The sequence below is a fragment of the Alligator sinensis genome, unplaced genomic scaffold (assembly GCF_000455745.1).
Source record: "Alligator sinensis unplaced genomic scaffold, ASM45574v1 scaffold1329_1, whole genome shotgun sequence".
NCBI lineage: Eukaryota > Metazoa > Chordata > Crocodylia > Alligatoridae > Alligator > Alligator sinensis.
In genome coordinates, this window is record NW_005842460.1 from 1079260 (window position 1) to 1088562 (window position 9303).

The window sequence follows — 9303 nt, forward strand, 5'->3', positions numbered from 1 at the left end:
TTGGGGACTTAATCCTGGCGGGTTTCAAGGGCAAACAGAGCCGGAGGCAAGGTCCCAGCCCTGTGCAATGCTGGCCTGGAGGCAGCATAGCGCAGGAGCAGGGCAGAGTCCCCCGTGCTAGCAGGGCAGACCGGTGGAGACGCTGCTGTGGGCTGAGGGGGTGCAGGGTTGGGCCTGGACTTGCTGACCGGTGCTTGCCCCGTAGGCACGGGTACCTGGAGGCACGAGGCCTGTGGTGGAGCAGAGAAGGCTCCTGATCTAGGGCCAGCCCCTGGCACCGCACTGGGCCCGGCTCCCCCTGCATGGGCCGGATGACAGATGAGGGTGGAGGAGAGCATGCTGCCAACCCTGCCTTCGACCCTGAGCTGCACTATGAGGAGGAGGAGGACAAGGACGAGGAGGAGGAAGAGGAAGAGCTGGGTGACACACTCAAGGCCTCTGAAACCAGCAGCATCTTCTCCGATGACTCCGTCTACCCCTGCTACACGCCCGTGCCCTGCAGTGGGGACCAGGGGGAGCTGACACTCCACCAGTGCTGCGCCAGGAACTGTGCCGCGCAGCTGCGGGACAAGCTGGAGAGCGGCGTGACCAGGCAGGAGGCCGTGCAACTGGACGCCAATGGCCGGGTGAGCACCCCAGCACTGCCCGCCACAGGGCACACGAAGGCCCTTGGCATCCCCTGTCCAGGCCTGGGTGTTCATAGGAGCTGGGGCGAATCCAGCTCCAGCGTGAGCTGATGAACCAGTGGGGTGACCAGGCCAGTCCAACCGAGCAGGTTGCAGAGAGCCCAGATCAACCCACCTGTGCTCCCATCCCTTGCTGGGAGGGTTCGGCTTGGTGCAGCCTGGCTGGGTCCGTCCCCGAGATCCTTTCAGTGCCACCAGCCCTGTGTCCTCACCCACCCGGGGAGGGCAGGGGGTCTCTGACATGCTGGCTCATCTGCCATCCCCAGAACGGGCTGATGGTAGCCTGCTACGCGGGCTTCCTGGACATCGTGGTCCTGCTGAGCGGGTGCCCCTACGTGGACATCAACCACCAGGACAATGACGGCAACACAGCCCTCATGATTGCAGCCCAGGCAGGTAGGCACCAGCTGTGCCAGGAGCTCCCTGCTTCCCTGGGACCTGCTGCGGCACGGGTGCATGCCTGTGCACAGACAGTCCAGCTTCCTGCACACCTCTGGGAGGGGCAGGGGCCCGCGACACACCCGGGGCAGTGCCTAGGAAATGGTTCCCCTACAGCAGCTCTGCCCAAGCCAGGCCTTCACAACAGACCAGACATTTTATCCTGCCGGGATGCAGAAAATGCTTCCCTCTTTTGCCCCTTGCCACAGAGAGAAGCACCCCCTTCCCACTCTTCCCCTCCTACCCCAGCTCAGACAGGCAAAGGAGCCTCAGCTCGGGAGACATCTCCCCTGCCAGGTTCCTTCCTGCTCTTACTCCCCAAGAGGCTAAGGCACGAATGATGCATTTTGCATTTCACCTCCCCGGGGAAGCAGGTCAGACCTGAACATGGGCAGCCTTGAATGCTGTTGCATGTCTTGGCTGCCTCCGAAACTGTACCTCAGCTCCTCTCCCTGGCTGTTCAGGCCACGACATGATTGTGAACTACCGGCTGAACTACTACCCCGGCCTGGAGGTCGACAAGAGAGATGCCCGGGGCCTGACTGCGCTCATGAAGGCCGCGATACAGGGATGCAACAACTGTGTCACCGCGCTGGTCCTGGCGGGTGAGTGGCTTCCTCCATCCTCCATGTGCGGCTGCCCTGTGGTGGCCCCAGGTCCCCCAGTTTCCCGGGAAGGGGAGATTGCCTGGGTGGCACCCCTTCCTCCAAAAGCCCCTGGGGTACCAGGCGGTGGCATGGCCAGGGGGTGGCACCTGTTCTGCGCCATTCGTGCCCCTCTGTGGCCACAGGGGCTGACCTGAACGCAGTGGACCCAGTCAAAGGGAAGACGGCTCGCGAGTGGGCGGTGTTCACCGGGCGCTTCGAGACCATCGTGCAGATCCGGCGCCTGTTGCAGCGGCCTCGGGCCGAGCAGTTCAGCAGCGAGTACCTGCCCGAGTGGCCAGCCCTGCCCGAGCTGGTGGCCAAGGCGCTGGCCACGAAAACCAGGGGCGAGCGGATGCAAGAGAAGATCCGCTCCAGTTTCAGCTTCCGCTTTCCACACGACCCCGAGGTGGACGGGGTGATGGACCACATGGTCAGGATGACCACCAGCCTGGCCAGCCCCTTTGTGTCCACCGCTTGCCAGACCATCTGCCCCCTGAGCCCTCCAGAGGTGGGCAAGCGCAGACTAGCTGTGCCAGAGATCCTCAGGGCACAGGTGCCCAATGCCAAGCCCCCAGCTGAGGCCAAGACATGCTCTGGGGCTGAGGAGCTCCCTGGCTGTAGCCAGCCTCCGGCCCTGGCCTCATCCCAGCCCCGCGGTAGCATGCCCAGCTTCCTGCCCCTGCGGCTGCTGCGCAGAAGCAGCATCTTCCCCGAGGACCATGTCCCCAGGATCAAGCTGACCAAGCCACCCGCCCCGCCGGCCTCCGCGGAGGAGCAGCCGGAGGAGTCGCAGGACAGGAACACGCTGCGGCTGCCCAAATGGAGGTACAAGGAGCTGCGGGAAAAGAGGAGAGCGGCCAAGGAGTTAGAGGAGGGAAGCTGAGGGATGGGGACACGGGGAGCCCTGGACAAAGGCCTAAGATGTGTCCATTCTGGCCACCCCGTGGATGCACTGGGAGCATGGCTAGGGTTGGGCAAGGATACAGGGCTCCTGCCCAACCCTAGCACTTTGCTTTCCCTGCTTTGACATTAGACCCCCTGCCCCGAACAGCTGCTGAAGGCTCAGCAGCACAGTGCCCGGCCCCTACATGCCCTGCCACCCCAGGCATATCCAGCTCCATGCGGTGCCCAAAGAGTGGACTGGCCACGATGGCACGGAGGGGTGTATGGGCCTTGGGCACTTCAGTGCCCAGCCTGCTGCATCCTGGCCTCAGGCCTCTGCAGGGCTCCCTCGGGCAGTAGGAGGTGAAGGAAATGGACCCATCCCATGGGGTGACCTCCGTCTCTGTCCCGTGTCACCAGCATCTCGCCCTCGCAGCACAGTCGTGGGGCACGGTAGGTCCATTAAACGCGGAGTGGTTGCCGTGTTAAGAGCTTTATTCCGACCTGAGCCTCAAGGCTGGCGATGCAGTGGCTAACGGTGCTTTGTCCTTTTTCCGGGCATCTCCCCCGGGAGAGCGCAGTGCCTTGGGGACGTGACTTCCCAGCTGCGGTTGATGCCCCTGGCACAACTGGGGACAGGCCCCAGGTCCTGCTGGTCCTCCATGGGAGAGTGGACACAGCCCTGAAGCTGCAGCGGGCCGTTCCCCTTCCATCACCCCCTCGAGCGTACCTACTCCCACTGCCCCATCCTACCGCTCCCACCCTCCCCCAAGAGCTGAAGTGTGCCCCCAGGAGCCCCGACACCCAGCCCCTGCCCACCCTCCCCAGACACCGACTGATGCTTCAAAGGGAAGCGAAATGCAACTCCTACAACACATGTGGTCAGTGCTGCATCGGAGGGCCGGGGGGTGGGGATTTCTTCCTGACCCCTGAAGCATGAGCTTGGACTACAGCCAGTGTCGCAGCACACACCTGCACGTGCACGTGGGCTGACGCCACTGCAGGAAATCCTGTCCCCTGTGCTTGGGAAGGAAGAGGAGAGACGGGGATTCCTGAGCCCCGAGGGGCCACCACAACTGGCCAGCCTGAGGCTGGATTCAAGTGCATCTTATAGGAAGATGCATCCTCTCCTTCAAGGCCTCCTAGCTGTGGGATGCCCCTCTCCCTCCCTGGCTCCAGAGACCCGTCAGGCCATTCTGTGCATGTTCCTGGCCCCGCAGGACCTGACAGGTTGGGAGCACTGGGTCGCCTCCGCATCCATGACCCAGACCCACTCCTGTCCCCAGACCCCACAGCCCAAGGAGGTGGGCAAGCCATGCTTGCAGGGCACTCGCTGTGTCCCTTGGGCCAGGGCCGAGACATGGGGCCAGCTCCTGCTGTGGGGCTGCAAGAGGAGGGGACATGTTGTCTGGGCACAGTCCCCTGTGAGCAGTGCCCTGCAGCCACAGGATAGGAACGCCATGTGGGTTACCCCAGCCGGCCCAGGGGCATGGGGAGGGCAGGCCTGGCCACAGGTGGAGAGGAGAGGATCCCCCCAGCTGCAGTAGCCCCCAACAGCTCAATGCAAATGAACCAGCCACCACCATCCAAGCCATAGGCAGCAGAGCAGAGGAGATTCAGCGAGCCCTAGACAGATACCCCACGGCCCCCCGCTGCAGAGAAGAGGGACGGTTCCTACCCCGGGAAACCCGTGGTCAGTCACTCTCGCTGTCCAGAACTGCAGACCTCCCCTCCCCACCAGCACAGACGGAGCAGGGACAGCCCCAGCCACATCAGCCACGCCAAGTCACGTGGCAGCTCCGTGCACAACACAACCCAGGAGTCCCGACCCCTGTGCCCCACGTGCAATGCCCTGTGCCCACGGGATGCGATGCTCTCACTGTTGCTTCCCACCCCAGGTGGCTCCGGGAACATCCCGGGCTCCTCGACTCCCACCATAACCACCCAGCACCCTGCTCCCCACCCCGGGTGCTGGAGCCCGGCAGGCCTGCCGGCACAGTCCCTGGCAGCGCTGCAGGCTGTGCCGAGATGACATCTCACTGCCGGCTCTGGCACGCCTTGCCTCACCTGCCAGGCTGCGTTCGCAACTTTGAGCTGTCCACACACCTGTCGGCCCGGCAGCTGGAGCCACTTGAGGCCTTTCCAGGTGATGCAGAGAGGCTGCAAAGCACCTTCTGCTCAAGGTGACACCGGGGCTGCAGCTAGCAGGGAAGCCCTGCGGCCCAGGAAAGCCAGGCTGCTGCATCCCCCGGCCAAGCAAATAAGGACTGAAGTCCCAGAGCCCTTTGATCTCCATGGCCGGAGGAGAGGTAGACATGGGAGAAGAGGGGCAGTGCCCTGAGCCCACCCACAGTTTGCCCCCCATGCTTTGGAGGCAGGCATTGACTGCTGTCACTGCTGGCTGCTGTCATGGGGAGCACTGCCCCCCAGGCCCATTGTTGCCTGCATGGACGCTTTGCAGGTCCCCGGTCACAGCGCTTGGCTCAGCTTGGAGCCAGTGAGGCCAGGCCAGCATCCAGGCACAGGGAGGGGGCTGGCGCTCAGTGGGGGACTCAGCCCGGTCTGGCGCTGCAGGGCGGGGTGGCCGAATTCAGGAGCCTGGTGGCCTGAGGACCACCTCCTGCTGCCCTGGCCCTCAGGCCACCCAAGATGCCTGTGGCCACTTCACAGGGGTGTCCAGGGCTTTGTGCAAGGCACAGGGTGCCCAGGGGAAGGTGCTTCTGTGTGTCCTGGGCCAGCCCACCGCTTCTCATTTCCTCCACGCATGGCTTGCTGCTGGTGCCAGCTCGCCGGCTCGGCACACATCTGAACTGGGGGCGGGCAGCACATGGAGCAGGGGAGCCGGCGCTCCGCACATGCAGTGCCAGGCGCGTTCCAACGGTGGGGGCGGGGGAGCAAGGCGCCGGCGGGAACAGGCTGCTTGGGGGCTGGGGGATCCGTTTTGCCCCGATTCTAGCTGCCCCCGACTTCTTTCAAGGCTCGCAGTCTCTCCAGCAGTCACCGCTAAGCACTCGGGAGGGGCTGTTTCTGGATGAAGACCAATGTCCCTGTCCTAGGGAGGCTACTGCAGATGCCCTGTGCTTTCCCCATGGCATTTTTGCACCCCACAGCGGTGGTGGGCATCTCCTGAGGTCAGCCTCGGAAGGGTGGAGGTACCTGGACTTTGCTGCTGGGCCCAGCCTGGCTGCTCACAGGTCTGAGCAGGGACCCCAAGAGCCAAACCCCGGGGCTCGGGTTGCACCCCTGAACGTAATCGCAAGGGATTGAAAGCAGCAGGTTGAAAGCGAGGCCTTGTTCTGCTGCCAGTGAAATAAGCAACCCCCTTCTGCGTCTTGGTGTCCCCATGGTCCAGTGGAGGTCATGAGGAGTCACAATGGGGTGTCTGGGAGATGCCCTGGGTGCATTGGCCCCCCTGGCTAGTTTTGTCCTTTCTGTGAAGTCCGGACCTTGCCGGCTCCCTCCCTACGTGCCGACTTCCCGTTGGGAACTGCACGACAGACAGGGGGTGGAGCGGGTTTGGGGTCAATGCTTAGCTCGACAGTCTGCTTAACTCTCTCACCCCACATTTATTCCCAGGCAACCCTGCTGCACAGAAATCAGTGGACGCCAGTCCTCAAAACACAGCCCGCACAGGGCAAGTCACAGTCCCGAGGCCTCTGCCCTGACCCCGAGAACCAGCTGCTGGCTTCGTGCTGCTCCCCCAGTGCCGCGGCGTGGTTTTCCTTCTCTCTCCTGGGCGAATTCCCTCTCCCGGCCTCGTGGTGCTGCTGCCTCCAGGTCTTTTGCCAGACCCTGCGAGAGTCCTTGGCTCAGTTCTGCCCTCGCTAACCAAACCCCCTCCCCTTCTTTCAGCCTCTACCCCCAGCTCCTCTCCCTAGGAGCCTTCCTATGGCCACCTAATCATCCTCTGCAGCTGGCCCAGGGCTCCCAGGCAGCCTGCAGTCACTCCTGACTGCCTGCCGCTGGCCATAGTCCCTGCAAGCCTGCAGCCTGGTGGAGGATACTTGGTGATGGTCGGGCCATGTAAGACTTTTGACTGATTCCAAGGATTTGGAACTCGTTTGACCTGGTGCACAAAAAAATGTCCAAAAAAAAAAAGCCTGCCGACTCCTCCAGCCTGGGGGCTCCTTGGGAAAAGTCTTCTTTCTGCATAGCCCTCCAATCAAGAACAGGGAAATCCCCGCCCCCAGCCCATCCTTGTCAAAAAATAGAGCAGCGGGACGAACAGAAGAGCCGACATCCTCTCTCTGCTCTGGCCGCGTGTGTGGGAGGAGGGTGAGCTGCAGCATGTGGCTGGGGAGGAAGGAGGTGCTGGCTCTGGGTAGAGACTGGCCTGCTGCGACGCAACATTTGGGCAGTCGCAGCCTTTCCACCCCGCTCCCTTCAGGCCTGCTGGCCCCAAGCCTGCCGCCGTAGCTGGGCGAACCCTCTTGGTCATCTCTGCACCCCTAAGCCAGTGATTCTCAACCGGGCTTCACAGCCTGCTGGGCGCTGTGAGATCCTTTCAAGGGTGCCCAGAGGAATCCTGAACTCTCAAACCCTTCAGTCCTGTTGGGGCCTTTCTAGGTCTTTGCAGCAAAAGAGTGGTTTTGTTCTTTGTCTGTAGCCTAAACAGGAGTGGAAGCTCGGACCTGGCGTGTTCTGACGGAGCCTCGAGTCTAACAAGGTTGAAAGCCACGGCCCTAAGCCAAAGCCACATGCACGGTCCCTTGCACGGGCTCCTGTGACACGTGAGCTGTCCAGGAATGGCCGTGGGAGAGTGGCCCGGTGTCAGACAGTCGCGATGTCAGGACTGGAGCAGAGATGGTGAGAGCGATAACGTGTTTGCGAGGGCGGGCGCAGACTTCCTCCCCTGGCGGCGTGGCAGCCGGTCCTCTCCTAATCAGATTGAAGCTGCCCGTTTCCCATCCCACGGAGCCATGAGATTCCTACCCCTGCCGCCCCACCCTTGAACCTGCCGTTGGCCGGAAATCTCCCGGTTGCTAAAATATACAAGCATCTTTCACGGACAAGGCTTGCATGGAGCCATTGGTGGTGCTTCCTGTTGTTCGCTTTTTAAGTCTGAGGCAATCTGCAATCTGCAAGAGAGAGGAGAAGTGATGTGCCAGGGCTCCGGTGAGAAGGGGGCATTTGCCCGTGGGAGAGTCCAGACTCCCGGGCTCTGTTCCCTGCTCTGGGAGGGCTGGGTAGTAGCTACAGCAGATGATGGTGGGGGGCAGACGGCTGGCTTCCCTTCCCAGCCCTAGGGATGGCTGAGGGGTAATGCGTCAAGGAGAGGGGTCCAGGACTCGAGGGTAAATGGCTGCCCCTCGCGCTGCGCGGGGAGGGTCCAGGCAGCGTCGGGGCTTGGGCTGCTCTTCGAAGCGTGACTTAGTGCGCACGTGGGGCTCGTCCTAGTGACCTCATTCCCCCGCACAGCATGATGCCCACTTTGCTGTTGCCGCCCTCTTTACCCTGCTGCCGGGGGCTAGGGGCCAGGGAGGTGCAGCTGGGATGGCTGAAGCCAGGACCGGGGCTCTCGAGTGCGAGCAAGGAAGAGGAGCGGGAGGCCGAGGTGGGGAAGACACCAATTGACCCACAATCGTGACTCAAACATGGAAAGGGGAAGCGGCGTCTCCGGGCCCAGGCGGCCCCTGTCCGCGGTTCCCAGGCTGCAGCTCCGCCGCAAAGCCCACGGCACATCTGGGGGGAGGCGGGGAGTGCTTCCTTCCTCCGAGAGGACACTGGGTTTAATACCCGGACTCCGGCAAAGGTGGTGCTGGGGCCGGTGAGGGGCACTGAGTGTGACGGACCTACCCAGCCCTCTTGGCACCCATGTAGGACCCTTGCAGTCCACGGCACAGGAGCAAGGCCACGCCGGGGCACTGTAGAGCCTCTGCCCCACTGCTGAAGCTCAGCACATCCCATTGCACCCCGGGGCCCTGGGAGCGTGGCTCTGCATCAACCCCTGCAGCATGGGGCCCCTCAGTGCCGCAAGCCCAGGAGCCAGCGCGGGTGCAAGAGGGGAGGGCGGTTTGTCTCTGCCAAAGCCATAGTCCCCTGCGCCCCATCTGCTCCTTCAAGAGACTGGATGTGCTTGCCTTTGTCCAAGTGGCTGGGGTGGGTCTGAAAATGAAGCAAGGGAAATCCACCCGCCCATCCCATGCCAAGCCTATGGCAGGACAGGGAGGGAGGCCCAGGAGGCCGGGGCATAGTCAGGATGGAGCTGGGGCCCGGTGTGTGCGGGAGGAAGGCAGCCTGGACGGGATCTGTGCTCAGCAATAGGAAATGCTTTATTAGCTGGGAGTGGTGGAGACAAGCCAGGCAGGAAGAGGCAGTAATAAGAAACATTTTTTGACTTCTCCCACATCCAGGGCTCAGAGAGCTTGCCAAGCAGCCGCGCTCGGACACGGGGACGGAGGCCGGACCCCCTGGGGCTGGGAAAGGCAGTCCAGGCGCACCACCCCACTCCCCAGCTGCGGCTGGCGGGACACCAAAGCCAGCCCGCTACCCTGCCCTGCCCGCTTCCCGTCTGCAACGCCAGGAGGGGGCAAGGAGGAAGGGAGCTGCCCCATGACGCTGCTTCAGGTCGGAGCTCATAGCGCAGGGGAGAGCGGCCCGGGGTGAGCCCAGCGAGTGTCCCGGGCGCTGCTACCAGCGGAGGCTCACGT

General features: G+C 63.0%; 1 protein-coding gene across 1 annotated transcript; it reads left to right on the plus strand.

Moving 5' to 3' along the window:
• Window positions 1-952: 952 nt before the first annotated feature.
• On the plus strand, window positions 953-2654 carry ANKRD33 (ankyrin repeat domain 33). The gene is made up of 3 exons (XM_025212383.1): window positions 953-1082; window positions 1589-1729; window positions 1915-2654. The coding sequence occupies exons 1-3, from the start codon at window positions 962-964 to the stop codon at window positions 2652-2654; spliced, it is 1002 nt and encodes a 333-aa protein (XP_025068168.1). The 5' UTR covers window positions 953-961.
• Window positions 2655-9303: the final 6649 nt, after the last annotated feature.

Bases quoted from the DNA above. Each gene is read 5' to 3' on its own strand.
- ANKRD33 (XM_025212383.1), top strand. From the start codon at position 962: ATGGTAGCCTGCTACGCGGGCTTCCTGGACATCGTGGTCCTGCTGAGC. The intron at 1,083-1,588 runs GTAGGCACCAGC...CTGGCTGTTCAG, and splicing joins CATGATTGCAGCCCAGGCAG to GCCACGACATGATTGTGAAC. The intron at 1,730-1,914 runs GTGAGTGGCTTC...CTGTGGCCACAG, and splicing joins CACCGCGCTGGTCCTGGCGG to GGGCTGACCTGAACGCAGTG.